The sequence below is a fragment of the Meleagris gallopavo genome, chromosome 19 (genome assembly GCF_905368555.1).
Source record: "Meleagris gallopavo chromosome 19, MGAL_WU_HG_1.1, whole genome shotgun sequence".
NCBI classification, from domain to species: domain Eukaryota; kingdom Metazoa; phylum Chordata; class Aves; order Galliformes; family Phasianidae; genus Meleagris; species Meleagris gallopavo.
In genome coordinates this window covers 6,647,605-6,661,247 of record NC_139422.1, presented here as the reverse complement: position 1 = coordinate 6,661,247, position 13,643 = coordinate 6,647,605, and the positions used below count along the sequence as shown (strand labels likewise).

The following is a 13,643-nucleotide window of genomic DNA, read 5'->3' as shown; positions in this document are numbered from 1 at the left end:
TGTCTTGTCTTTGTATTGCATATCTTAAAACTTAAAGAGAGACTTAAATGCCCTTAAATGTATGAACTGCAGACTCCAGTTGGAGTAAGACAGTATGCAGCTTGGCAAGAATATTATCAAGGCCACCAGAAATAACAAAGAGCTGCCTCAGTTTGGGCTGAAGGCCTTACCACCAAGCTCGGTTGCCTCCAAGAATGCCACAAGACCAAAGTCAACAGCAAAGAACAGAAGGGTAAGTAGAGTTAGATACTTCCTTCACCCTTTAGCTTCACTGTCTGGTCTTGTCATGAAAAAGGCATTACAGACCTTTAAAGGTCCTGATTTGCTTAGTCCAGTGAAGTGTCACAACTAGATAAACGTGCCTTTACAAAATCCATGCAGTAATTAAGCCTAGGCACTAATGATGATTTATAGCTATTTCCAAGTCAGTTATCTGCATTACTAACCTAGGCTCAAAGCTAGCAATAGGCTAGCTTATCCCATTCAGTGTGGGATCACCAGTATGTGCAGCTGAGAGGGCTACGCTTAAAGGAGAAGAATTGAGGGCTAGCTTAGCAACTAAGGGAAATTGTTCTAAGGGAAGTAATAACATGCTCTGTGCAGCCTTCTGTGCTGTTCTATCCAACCGTTTTGTTGTAGGCAAATAGAGAAGGCAGGCAATGATCATTTGCGGCCCACTGACTGGAACCCTCATTAATAGAGACCATGGAAATTTCATCTGGGGGTTTATTCTTTTTATGTACACAAACCATGGTACCAAATCAGTACATCTTTAGCCCAGCTTAGTAGCCAGTTCTTTAGCCTTTGCTTTTTCAAGCTTGGCAATGCGAGCCACAGATTTTGGACCCAAGACGTTACCACCCCAGTGACGACGGATCTGCAAAGAAGGGAGAACAAGTTAAGAGTCCTCATACAATCAATTGTGCTCAGTTCCACTCCATGCACAAGGGTTTGAGCCCCCCCAGTTAGGAACTCCCATGCATTTTTTAAGCAGTGAATTACATTCTGGGAACAGCGCAGATGTGACAGTGGAAAGTTTTTCCCTGTCATCACATTAACTTCAGGACTTCAGGGATGGAATCAAGTCTAGCTGAAGTAGATCTCTTTACACTCCCTTCCCTGTTTTAGCTCCATTTGCCTCTAAGCTGGTGATAGTATTCACCTCGTACCCCACCATCAGGAAAATAATCTGAATGCCTAAAAAAAGCCCTAGATACAACCTACACCCAACAGGCTTTAAGCTCATCTCACTCCAAAACAGTGATCTGCATCTAACTGAGAAGCTACTGGGGATGTTCATAGTATGAACCTGAAAGACAAGGGCCACACATCTTACCTCATCATATCTGTCATTGTAGTTGGTCTTGACAGCCTCCACCAGCTTTGCAAGGGCACCCTTATCCTCCCTGTTGGGGACAGTTGCATTTCTTTAGAGCACCAGTTTCATGTTTTCTATGTCTTTTGTCTTGGAATTAAACAGTTCATAATACCAACATCATTTTTAAGCGTAACAAAAAGTTGATCACACAAACCATCAATGCTGTACAACTTACACCACTTATAGTTCAGCATATACATGTAGTAGTAACACACCCATTTTAATAAGCTAAAGTAATCTCTAGCTTCAGGATTTGACAGACTGCTTCATAAAGGATGACAGAGAGTTCATGCAAACTCAGTTTTAGTTCTTTACACTAGACAAACTCAGATTTGACATCCATCTGCCCTATGACCTATGCTTATAGGCAGTTTGTTTTCTCCACTGCAGTGAAGCAAATCAGCACACAGAATACTTACGGGTTAACTTGGGTGAAAGCAACACAGGTACAAGTTTTCCTGTGCACCAGTCGCCCCAGCCTGGCCTTGCTCTTGATGATGCAGTACGGCACTCCCATCTTGCGGCACAGAGCTGGCAAGAAGACCACCAGCTGAAAAGGAAGAGTGTGTGTGCTGTATCACTGACAGAACATCTTAGGAGTGTTTCAGCTGGCCTGGGCTGTGGCAATTGCTCAGTGTTAAAAAGCTCGTTTTGCTCTTCATTGTTGATTCAGGTGAAGAAATTCATACATCATCGCAAGGGCCAAGCCTCATTCTTAGTCCAGGAAAACTCAGAACATGCATAAGCATTCGAGTTCTCATAAATAAGTTGAAAGTTTGTCTTAAAATGCACTCTCACCCCAAATCCACTCCTAACCTCATCAAGTGGAGTTATACAGGCAGCCTCTCTCATGCACCATGGAGTGTGCTTACCTCAATGGGGTCTACATCATGGGCAATCACCACAAGCTGAGCTTTCTTGTTCTCTACCAGAGTTGTGACAGTGTTGACACCTAAAAAACAAATTACAGAAGTCTGTTTCAAGTCAGACTCTTTACCTGAGCTTTCATGTAAGCCTCATAGAATCTGCTGCTTTCACAGCACACCTTTCATGAGAACTTTTCATATCCATTCAGTAGCACAAAGAAGATATTCCATGGACAATTTGCTAAAGCTCAGGGTTAAAAAGCTCGTCTATTTCACTCTTCACTTTGAGCTCAGGTGAAGAAATTCATACATCACTGCCATAGCACGTCCAATCCTGTTTGGCTGGAGCAGAGCACCAACTTTTCTCATTGGTTTTCCCTCCAAAAGACCACATTCCCATGTATGCAAGTAGGCAAGTTCATATACGCTTACCTGCCCGGAGAACTGGTGGTCTCTTAGTTGGAGTATCTCCCTTTCCTGCAGCTTTCTGCTCAGCACGAGCCAACAGCCTCTGCTTCTTCTCTTGCTTAGTTTCTGGCCTGTATTTGTGTGCCAGCTTCAGAAGCTGTGTGGCTAGAAGTGAACATGAACTAATTAGTAGAACAACTTGGAAATCTCAGTGTTGCCTTTTAAAGGACTCAAGTGCATCGAGAAGCACCTGCTGAGGAATTCTGCGTTTGCATCCATAAGCAAGACCTCTGATACTTCCTACCTCCCTTTTCAAAACAGTGATTTAGGCCAGACAACTCAGCAAGCCTGGTGATCATCAGTCACTATTAAAGCCTTCATAAAGGACTCCCAGACACATTGCAGGTTGTTTTTTTTTAAAAAAAAAGTCTTATTTTGGTTTCTTTCCTGACACACACACATCAACCATCAAAGACAGAAGTCAAAAGAGATTTGGTAGGTCACATCCTTACCTGTTTGGCGGTCCAAAGCCTGACTGAACTGGTTGATTGCAGGAGGCACCTTCAAGCGCTTGTACAGAATGGAGCGCTGGCGCTGCAGCCTGATGTAGCGGGGCCATTTCACAAAGCGTGTGAGGTCACGTTTGGGCTGGATATCCTGTCCTAGAAATACAGACTTTAATTCAAAACCGCTCCCAATCCACACAGTAAGAGCACGCAATAGGCAAGAGTGCATCAGCGATCTTGGTGGTTATGTATGTCAGCACTATCATTCAGATAGCAAGTATTTTTTCACATCATCTGCACAGGTAGCAAAAGTAGCATTATAGAAACCTGAACTAGCTGACCAAATCACGTGTAAAAGGGCAAGATTCATCACAATGGGAATACATAACAAGGCTTTTAGCTTGGCAAGCTGTCACAGCCATCTTCAATACCAAATGGAGTACAGCTCTACCACTGATGGTGGTAAAGCAACTGCCTTTATGGCTTGCTCCACCCCAAGGCTTTATCACAATACTCTTCCATCTACAGTTACATGCAACAAAATAAACCACAGTCCTTGAAGCGCCCTGTGCATCCCCTTACTCACCAATGCCAAAGTTCTTGGGCCTCTTCTCAAAGAGGGGATTGACAACCTTCTTGGCCTCCTGCTTCTTGACTACAGCAGGGGCAGGTGCCACCTTCTTGCCCTTGGCCTTTTTTCCTTTCGGCTGCAAATAAGAAGCACTTTTTTTTTTAAAACGCTTTTTTTTAACACTTAATGTACTTTAAGAACGTGCCTGCTACCCCAAAGGGATGCTTTTACAGATAACGAACAAATCCGGCTGCCTCCCAACCCAACAAGAGACCAAAACAAACCCTTCGATGTGACCTAAAAGCGTTTATGAGATGACCCGATTTACAGCAGCGATTTGCTCTTCTTGGCGCACCCGGAGCCCGCAGGGCTGCCCGATTCCCATCCCGCCGAAGGGAGCGAGGCCCAGACCCGCCTCCCCCATCCCGGCTTCGGCTCCCGCAGGCTCAGCCTGAGCCGAGCCGCCCCCCGCGGCACCGTAAGGCTGCTGAGCACCCGCACCGCCTCCACAGAGCGCCGCGGCCCGGCGAGGTGCGCGGATGGCGCTGGATGCCGGTAACCCCGTCCCACGGCCCACAGCCGCTCACCATCTTGGATGTATAGTAAAAAAGGCGGAACAGGGCATGCTGGGGGATATCTATGTGGCACCAAATCTCGCGAGGTGTTGAGCCGGAAGAGGTGGGTCCAGAAGGAGGAGTTGGCCGGAAAAGGTGGGATAGGACGGTGGGCTGGCCGGAAGAAGTAGGACCGGAAGGGGGTTGACCGGAAGAGGCGGGACCGGAAGGAGACGGGACGGACCAGAAGAGGCGGTAGGAAAGGAAGAGGTGGCCATGGCGCAGCAGCGGGTGCTGCCGCAGAGTAAAGAGACCCTGCTGCAGTCCTACAACAAGCGCCTTAAGGATGATGTTAAATCCATTATGGATAACTTCACCGAGATCATTAAGACCGCTAAGGTGAGTCAGGGTCGTGGAGGGAGCACCGAAGGGCCTGAAGGTAGGGTGTGGACAGCAGAGTTGGCCTGTGGGTAACGTGAAGGTGAGAGATTAGGCTTAAAGCCTAGGGATTACTGGCGTAGATTGAAATGGAATGCGTTGTGATGCAGCAGCTGTGTGTCAGCGTTTGTGTTTGTAAAGATGAATTTATGCGTTTTTGTCTTTAGATTGAGGATGAAACTCAAGTCTCTCGAGCAACCCAAAGTGAACAGGATAACTATGAGATGCATGTCAGAGCTGCAAACATTGTGAGTAGTGCTTTCATGTTCACTTCTCTACGGACACATTCTTTAGGAGCTGTTTGGTTTGTTATTGTATGTAGAGAAGCCTTTATAGCACTCAGGAGGGCTGTTGCCAAAAGAGTGACCTAATATTTGGGGCAGTGGTATGGTGAATCTTTGTGGGGCAAAGCTTGCTTGCCTGTGTTGTCAGCTACCAGCTTCTGTCAGAACTCTCACCTGTTGTAGGAGCTCCTGTATAGTCAGGGATTGAGCAGGAGGAGCAGCTTGGGGGTCCTTGTGTTACAACTGGCTTAAAGTCCTGTTTAAAGACACTTAGTATCTATGTGATTTTTTTCTTCCTTTTACAAGGTTCGAGCTGGTGAGTCCTTGATGAAACTTGTGTCTGACCTGAAGCAGTTCTTGATCCTCAATGATTTCCCCTCTGTAAATGAGGCTATCAACCAGCGCAACCAGCAGCTGAGAAGCTTGCAGGAAGAATGTGACAAGAAGTTGATTGCACTACGGGATGAGATCTCCATTGACCTGTATGAGCTAGAAGAAGAATATTACTCTTCCAGGTACAAATAGGGCAGTGGACTTCTGTCTAATGACTCCAGCCCTTCTGGGGCATTTAGTCCAAACAAACAAATAGTGCTTATAGCGTAGGTCTTGAGACTGTTCCCAACAAAATTCCATTTCTGTTCCTAATTTGGTCAAACTCTTTAAAGTTTAAAACAACTGCCTCTTTCTTGCAGATATCCTGCAGGGTATAAGTGTCATATTGGAAGAAGTATTCTGAGCATCCAGCTCTAGGTGCTTGCCTTATTTGGCTAGATGTGACAGATGATGACAAAGGAAACCTAAGCAAATTAGTGTAGAAGGAGATCAATTTCTTTAGGGGGTGATATCGTTCTGGAGAAGTCTCTATCTCTCCCTAGAAAAACTAGCTTGCTGAGCTGGGTGCTGATCTTAAATGAGATGGTGATGTCCCATGTCCTTGTTGCAAGTTTCTTCACAAGTGACCTGCTAACACAGCGTGCCTTTTACCTTGTAGTCCACTGCCCCAGTTGCCTGGAGTCTTTCTGAGGTGAACATCTGAAATGAGCAAAAACGACATGCTCAGTTTCATTTAATTATGAAGTATTGTGATAGGATTTTTTATGAAAGATTTATTAGCGATTTGTTTGAGGAATTTTTAAGATTTAAAAAAGACTTTTGCATAGGAAACAGGTTTTAGAGAATTCAGACACTTTATTTTTTTAATTTTTTTTTGTCATGCACTCCAGCACTTCTAATTGATTATGCAGTAAATGAAAGCAGGATAACTGAGAATCAGATTATATTGGTTGCACTGTCCAAACTAAGTGAAGTCAGTGCAATAAAGGAGTGAATTCTGAACAAAAACTCATCTTTTCAAAATCTTACTAAAAATTCTTATGACCAGGCTTTCCATTTTTGTCTCTCCTCTCTTTCTAAATAATCTGAGTGTCTATAGCTTCAGATAAGTCAATTAAAACAATAATTGCACAGTATAATTGGCAGTTAGGCCATTGTTTATGGGTAATGTATTTTAAGAGTAAAAGTCTTTTAAAGAGTTCGTAAAGACTTAAGGTACTGATACATCGTTTCTTAAAAAACATAGCCGGTTCTCAGCTAATTTGAGATAAAAGTTTAGAGTTGTTTTTCCAGCTTTACTTAGTTTTTTTTAGGGAGTTATGGCAAGGGGTCCTAGAAGTGCCTCAGAGAAGAGTAGTGATGATCACAAACCTAAGCACCAGTCCTGGCCTTACTAGGTCAGCGATGTATCCGCTGCACAGGCTGTATACAGCATGGCATAAGCTGCATCCAGAATGACAGTGTGGAGTGAAGTACCTCACAAGTGCCAGAGGTTCTTCTCTCACACTGACTGCCATGGCTGTGTCTCAGTAGTTTTCTGTTCTGAACTGAGGAGTTCAGACCACACTAGCACCTGACCGGCATTGCATGCCACCTGAAGCAATCCTTCATAGCAGAACTGATATTAAGCACAAAGAGCTTTCTTTCCTGATACACTAAAGTGGATCTGCCTTTGTTTTCATTCTTGTGAGGGTGATCATGAGATGAGGAAACTTGGCTTGTCTACAGAGCTATGATCCTTCTATTGAAACCTCATACCATGTAGCACTTAATCATTGCTTTTAGCACTTAACTACTTTCTTATGCTCTTTCCTGTCTTTTTCTGCACCAAAGAATTTGTGTGTAAATACAGAAATGGTGATTTATTGAGAGTCCTTTTATAATTAGAATATTATGACATTTTAAATGAAATTTTATTGTCTAATGTGGGGAAAGGGTTTCTGTTATGTCACACAGCCTTAGAATGTTGATCGTGTTTAAATGGTGATGAATGCAAAAGCTAATTTGCCCACAAGTGGGCATTCTGTGCTGACCTGGGAGCCTGGTTGGGGTTTCCCCTCTGTACTCTATTACTTCCCTGTGAGACTTAATCCCACAGGATTTATAAAGAGTCCTGTGAGGCCATGATGTTGGTTCCATACAGCCATCCTGCCAAACTGTTCTCTGATGCCCCAGATTCCCTGAAGGGGAATTTTAGGTTGTCAGGTTGTCCCTCCAGGGAAGGCTGTAGAAAAGTGAGCTCCCTGGAGCAGCATGCCTGCAGGTGCTGCAGAGTTGTAAGCTGCCCCATGCTGCATAGCTTCCTTTCTTCCTGTGTGTTGTTCCCAAGAGCTGTAGAAGGACTGTAAAAGGGAGTGTCTTGTGCAGCAATTGCCACCAACATTGGTCCATGAAACTAAAGCTGAATAGGAATCTTCACTTTCAATTTCTGTTCAAGTATTTTCCTAGAGCTGCTTCTTTGTGCACAGCTATTGCTGTGCTCCCTGAGAGGAGTAGAGGAGTCCCTTCTGCACACTAAGAAACCTTCAGCCAAAGGACAGAGCAGAAGGTTGAGTCGTAGTGCCTTACCACTTCTGGTACGAAGCCAACTGGGTGATGCTGTCAGAAAACACTAAAAATACTTGGTGCTTCCAACTAGCGCTTTGTGTGCTTATTCTGCAAAGCAGTAACCCCCAAGTCCAGCTTGCCTTTCCTCATTCTAAACCCCAAACTTGTATTTATGTTCCATTGCTCCCTCCTCTGAGATCACAGGAGCTGTCTCTGAGTGTGGACTTAAATCTCAGCATTTCATGTTTGTGCAATTTGAAGTGTCTCGTATTTCTGCACTTAAAGTATTTTGCAATGCAACTATTCAAGTCCATACGTTAAAAATGTAAATAAAGCTGCAACAACAAAATAATTTGACCCACTGGGTTTGTTTTACTCCAATCACAAGCTGCTTTTTGCTCCAGCACTCACTTTGTCTTGGGTGTCTCTCTCGTGTGTGCAGCTCCTTCCTCTCTTTGGAATTTGTTCTGTTTTTGTTCCAGTTTCTTCCAACACTTTCCTTTTTAGTTTTTGCCCTTCCACATTGTGTTTTCCTCAGACCACAGTCAAGAATTAGTCAGCTGTTTATTTTCCCACACTGCTGTATCATCTAATACTGTAGTCTGCAGGAGTCAAATCCAGTAAGCTGCTGTTGTGAGGACTGTGGTACTGCTGGAATCTGTAGAAGCTGTCAGTGCTTCAGAGGCTGGGGATTTTCAAAAGAAGACCAGGGCCTTCTGTGGGACACTTTACTGAGGTGGTAAGGGTGTAAATGGACTTAAATTTAGAGCACAATTTGTATTTGTTTTTCACTCACGTAGGCTGTTATGTAACTCCTAGTGAAATGATTAGGGATCTGTGCCTCACTCAGACTAGTAGAACTCCTGTCTTTATGGTGCCAGAACCTCAGCCCAGATCTATCTATGGACTGGTAGTGTCTGGATTAGAGCTGAGACTGTTTCAGTTCGTAGCAATAGCTTTGTCTTTGAAATTTCCATGATCCTTACTAAGCTTTAAGATTCAACACCAGCCTTTACAGGGTATTTTGGGAAAAACCAGTGTCACAAGGCTCGGGATGAATATGTGAACACAGGCCTTATATCCATGAACATTTTTTTGCCATTTTCTTAATGCTTTGCTTCTGTCTTGCTTTTCTCCCTCTCCTCTTTCCTTTCTCTCCTTTATCATTGTACTTGCTGCCTCTCCTTACTGTTTTTTTTGTTCTGGAAAGCTACAGTCTATGTGACAGCAATGATCTACCACTGTGCGAAGCCTACTGGAGAGAAGATTTTGACACGCTGTCTCCTGAAAGCCTCTCCATGCCTCTGACAACTGCCACAGCAGAGCAGAGTATTGCTACCTCTCAGAGCTCAACCCCATCACACCCCCACGTGAACGGGCATGGGGCAGGCCCGACAGACCACTCCTGAAGAAGATTCTTTGCTGCTGAACACATTCTTCCTGGTGGCACTGAAGAAGTCTTCCACCTGCTGTACTGAGCAAGCATCTCCCCATCGGGACAATGCACTGGAGCTTTGCAGGTTTCTGCTCACTGGATAGCCACAGTGCTTTCTCCATGCCTGGGACATTGCCATGAGTGTTCCTCTCACTTAAAAAGAAGTGATAAGTGAATACAAAGCTTATTATTCTAACAAATTAGAGGTAAGTTTGCTGTTCCACGACAGTTACGTGTGGAGTTGAGTAGAAATCTAGTGTTTGTTTCCATTTGAATTTCACAATAAGTACATTGTGGAGTGCTGGTAGTTGAATTTGGTTGGTTTAGAAAACTTGAGCCAAATCTGGGGATAGTAACTGTTCTGGTCCTCTTTACTGTATTTTTAATGTTTATTGACGTTCTGGCTGCTTTAAAGCTTTCTCAGGATGCCATCAGACAACCTGTAACACTTAAGTAAGAATCTTGCAGTATTTTTTACTCAGTATTCTTCACTGTCGAAGTGCTTCACAAACTTGAACTTTTTGCTGTGAATCGTTTAGGAGGAGGCTCTCCAGGGGACCTGTATTGAAGAGCAGTGTTATTGCTTTTGGGAAGCAGAAGGCAAAGAGAATCAGACTGAAGTGTAATGATGTGACTTGCTTAAGGCTGCAGATAGAAGCAGGAGCACACTTTGATTAGGTTGATTCCAATGGTTACACAACAGCTTTCTATTAACATAGCTTGAACTAACATTTATATTCTTGAACAGTTTCATCTAATGAAATTTGGACAACTTAGGTGTGTGGAGCAGAGGGGGTTGCTCAGTTTCCTTCCAGGTAATCTTGGTGCTTTGTCTGCAGCTGTTGGGCAGCTTGGTTTTTCAGCCTTTTATCTCTGCAGTTGTTCTGAGTTGACCCTAAGAGTGCATTGAAGGGGATAGAGTTGGGCTGAAATGTGGCCATGGCAGCTGTATTACCAACAGACAGTTCAGTGGAGCTTCCCCAGCATTCTGCTGTAATGTCTCGTTTGTGAGAATGTGAGTTTGGTGTACTTCTTGTTCTACTTTCCTTCCATTCCATTATTTTTTCCTTTTTGTAATTAGGTGGTTTAATAAATAACTCTTTCATATCACTGAATTGTGTGGTTTTTAGCTGCAGCTTTTTCTGACAGCATGAAGCACGAATGGGTGCTAGGATGAGTGTTCCTGTGTGGTCTGAAGAAAATGACTACTCTTGCAGTTTGTGCCATACATGCAGTCCTATTCACCCTGCAAAGCATCATAAACCTGTAACAGCACCAAAGCTTCTGGGAGAGCAGCTATTTGGGAACCGCCCTTAGCGTTTCGCCTCGTTTTGCAGAACTGGTCGGGCCGGGTCCTGCCCAGCCACCCAAACCGAGGGCTGCGGCTCCCCAAGCCTAAAGGCGGACAGGGGAACCGGGGCGAGCGGCCTACACCAAGCAGCGGGACAGCAGAAGCAAAATGGCGGCTCTGCGCTAAGTGATGCTTCGCGCCTCGTCGCGCACCTGTGACCTCACTTCCGGCGGAAGCGGCTAACTCACTTCCGGCTCGCTCAGTAACATTACTTCCGGTGCCGTGCGCGGCCGTTGGGTTCCTGCCATCGCCCCGCTTCTCTCGGGGCTGCCCGCTGCGAGTAGCGGCGATGTCCAGCCTGGCCGCGCAGGACGCCTACCTGCAGGGCTTGGCGAGGAAGGTCTGCGCGCAGAACGCCCCGGAATCGCGGAAGAGGAAGTTCGGTAAGGCCGCGACTCGCTGCTGTGTGGGAACGTGGGCCTGCGGCGTGTCTGCCTCCGCCAGGTGTTGGTTTGTACCGGTTTAAAGCAAAACCTGTGATACGGGGTTTCTTCCCTCGAAGTTAGCGGTCTCATTCATCCTTACACGTGTGAGAATGGCACGCAAGCGAATGCGGTTGTTGCTAAAGTGACTGAGCACGTCTGGCTCTGCTTAGATAAGTCCTCGAGGTTCCTAAGCACCATTACAATGTTATACAGTGTGTTTGTACCTCAATATTCAGCTGTAACTGAATGTTATTGATGGGGGTGTTGTCCTGGTTTGTATATTTTTTTTCCTTTGCATCCTAGTATCAAAACCAGGCCAGCCAGATGATGCTGGCAGGCAGCTCAAGAAAAAGAAGAGAAGGAAGTCCAGGAAGCAACTTGAGAAGACAAATTCTCCTGCAGTTAAACAAGAAGAGTCTAACACCCGTAAACTTGCTCCGGGACAGAAAGCAGCCCCACAGGCCAACAAATCATCTCCAGTGGGTGTTAAGCAGAACAAAAACGAGAGTTCTGTTACGGGTAAGAATAGCAGAATTGTCTGATTAAAGTGAGCTGAGATGTCCACATTTCAGTTGGTTCACATGCGTATCGTTTGGAAACCATTTAAGAAATCCAGTTCAATTGAAAACACTTGAGTTTATTCCATGTACATAAACGTGCAGTGTGACCTCTGGGGGGCTCTCTAGAAATATGAGCACTTCATATGAACTGCTGTTTGTTGTTTTTTTTTTTTTTTAATGGGTTTTATTTCATGGGTGTTATTTCATGGGTGCATATATATCATCATATGTCCTCTTTTCATTATAAATCAGGAAAACCTGATCACAAGCTGAGTGGAAAGATGTACTTGGCATCTTTGTTTCCATTGGTGTTTGCACCCTTCTTGTTTGGGAACTACAGGGCATATCACAGACTACCCTGGGCTAGCAATGTTGAATGATGATATGGATAGAAAAAGGAGAATTCTGAAGAAACCAACAAATAGAAGCTCTTGGGGTCATTAGAATTTTGTTTCATCCTTTCATAACATCTAAAGAATTCTCATAGCTTTTCCCATAGCTATGGAAAATTCCTCAGTGTAACGAGTGCTGTATTTTAAGTATTTTTATTTTCTTCTTCTCATTTTCAGGTGCCAAAAGTGAACTTGGTTCCACTTCTTTTTCTGCAATAAATCTCTTGCGTCAGAGGCTACATGAGAAGATTAAAGAAGCTTCTGGGCGGGTATGAGAACTCTGTGTACCCTAATGTGCATGTGGGGATGGTATGAATTATCCCTCAGTCACCACATGCCTTGGGAACTGTGATGTTCCAAGGTTTAAGGTTTAGGGCTGGAGATAATTCTGTTCCCTAAGGAATTACCTGTAGGTATTATTGGGAGTCCTGTTTATTTTCTGGGGTCCAGAAAAATGCATGTGAAAAGGTAGGGCCTGGAGAAGTGCAGAAAAGGCACTGAAAATCTGCAAGGGGAGTGTAAGTACAGGATTCTCCGTGAGAGTAAAAGGCTTGAAATGCATTTACCATCTGCATTTGGTATCTCTAAAAGCTGAGCCGATTGCTTCTTAAATACTGCATTTCTAGGGAAAAGTTTGAAACTGGGACCTTAAGCACATCCCACTTTTATCTTTGTATTCTCCCCATAAGGCTCCTGATTCATATCTGTCATTTTTAGGATGATACCAAAGAATTACCTCCTTCAGTCCTGGAGAAGAGACGACGAAGAAAGTATGAAAAAGAGAGAAAGAAGCGCAAAAGAAAGGAGTTGAAGATGAAGGCAAAAGCAGTGAAGGAAGAAACCGAGGAGGTACCTATAGAGCCACAAAGCAAAAAGGAAGAGAGCAAAGCTGAGATTATCTTCAACAGGCTCAAAGTGCATGAAGAGAATGAGCTGAACAAGATCCAGAAGAAAAAAGAGAAAAGGAAAGGAGTAAAGGGGAAAATCACTCCTCTGACAGGTAGGAATTACAAGCAGCTGCTGAGCAGGCTGGAGATTCGGAAGAATAAGCTGGAGGAGCTCAAGGAAAAGGACCAGAAGAAAGCTCAGGATCTGGAGATGAAAATGAAATGGACAAATGTTCTGTATAAGGCAGAAGGTGTGAAGATCCATGATGATGAGGAGCGACTGAAGGAGGCTCTGAAGCGCAAAGAGAAGCGGAAAGCACAGCGCCAAAAGCAGTGGGAGAAGAGAACAGAAAAAGTGGTAGAAAGGATGCAGCAGCGGCAGGAGAAGCGTCGCAAGAACATTCAGAAGAAGAAGAAGGAGAAGATTGAGCAGAAAAAAGCCAAGGCCCGTAAGAAAGGTCGTGTTCTGCCAGAGGACTTGAAAAAAGCTGGCTTGTAGTGGCCTGGGAGGCAGCTGGATTTGTGGCCTGGCTGTGAAAGCTGCAGTTAAAGGCAGCTGATGGGATTCTTGTGGCAGTCTTTAATGGGGCTATTCCAGCACATCCTGCAGCTGTCTCAGCCTGGAATTGAGGTCTGGGGGTGTCACTGTCACTTCTTCCCAAGTCAATAGTAATAATAACAATTAAAAAAAAAAAAACAAAAAAAAAA

At 44.4% G+C, this 13,643-nt stretch overlaps 3 protein-coding genes and 3 non-coding genes across 7 annotated transcripts; 2 read left to right on the top strand and 4 right to left on the bottom strand.

Annotated features, from left to right (window-relative positions):
• Nucleotides 1-708: 708 nt before the first annotated feature.
• RPL7A (ribosomal protein L7a) lies at nt 709-4,463 on the bottom strand. The gene is made up of 8 exons (XM_085239335.1): nt 4,317-4,463; nt 3,745-3,865; nt 3,165-3,314; nt 2,677-2,817; nt 2,251-2,330; nt 1,798-1,928; nt 1,337-1,406; nt 709-877 (listed from the first exon to the last, which is right to left on the bottom strand). Exons 1-8 carry the CDS (start codon nt 4,317-4,319, stop codon nt 773-775), a joined length of 801 nt encoding a protein of 266 aa, XP_085095461.1. The 5' UTR covers nt 4,320-4,463; the 3' UTR covers nt 709-772.
• On the bottom strand, nt 2,005-2,077 carry LOC116217307 (small nucleolar RNA SNORD36). Its single transcript, XR_004161695.1, has one exon. It is a non-coding gene; the product is annotated as a small nucleolar RNA SNORD36 (small nucleolar RNA).
• On the bottom strand, nt 2,488-2,564 carry LOC116217308 (small nucleolar RNA SNORD36). Its single transcript, XR_004161696.1, has one exon. It is a non-coding gene; the product is annotated as a small nucleolar RNA SNORD36 (small nucleolar RNA).
• LOC116217309 (small nucleolar RNA SNORD24) lies at nt 3,383-3,457 on the bottom strand. Its single transcript, XR_004161697.1, has one exon. It is a non-coding gene; the product is annotated as a small nucleolar RNA SNORD24 (small nucleolar RNA).
• Nucleotides 4,464-4,489: 26 nt separating the features above from the next.
• Nucleotides 4,490-10,430, top strand: MED22 (mediator complex subunit 22). 2 transcript variants are annotated; one of them, XM_010720962.4, is made up of 4 exons: nt 4,490-4,682; nt 4,889-4,969; nt 5,312-5,520; nt 9,102-10,430. In XM_010720962.4, the coding sequence occupies exons 1-4, from the start codon at nt 4,560-4,562 to the stop codon at nt 9,292-9,294; spliced, it is 606 nt and encodes a 201-aa protein (XP_010719264.1). In that variant the 5' UTR covers nt 4,490-4,559; the 3' UTR covers nt 9,295-10,430. The 2 variants fall into 2 exon arrangements, with proteins under 2 accessions (XP_010719264.1, XP_003211342.1); XM_003211294.5 differs by having other exon boundaries at nt 4,492-4,682; nt 9,096-10,430.
• Nucleotides 10,431-10,849: 419 nt separating this feature from the next.
• Nucleotides 10,850-13,643, top strand: SURF6 (surfeit 6). Its single transcript, XM_003211293.5, has 4 exons — nt 10,850-11,054; nt 11,400-11,615; nt 12,226-12,317; nt 12,766-13,643. Exons 1-4 carry the CDS (start codon nt 10,961-10,963, stop codon nt 13,432-13,434), a joined length of 1,071 nt encoding a protein of 356 aa, XP_003211341.2. The 5' UTR covers nt 10,850-10,960; the 3' UTR covers nt 13,435-13,643.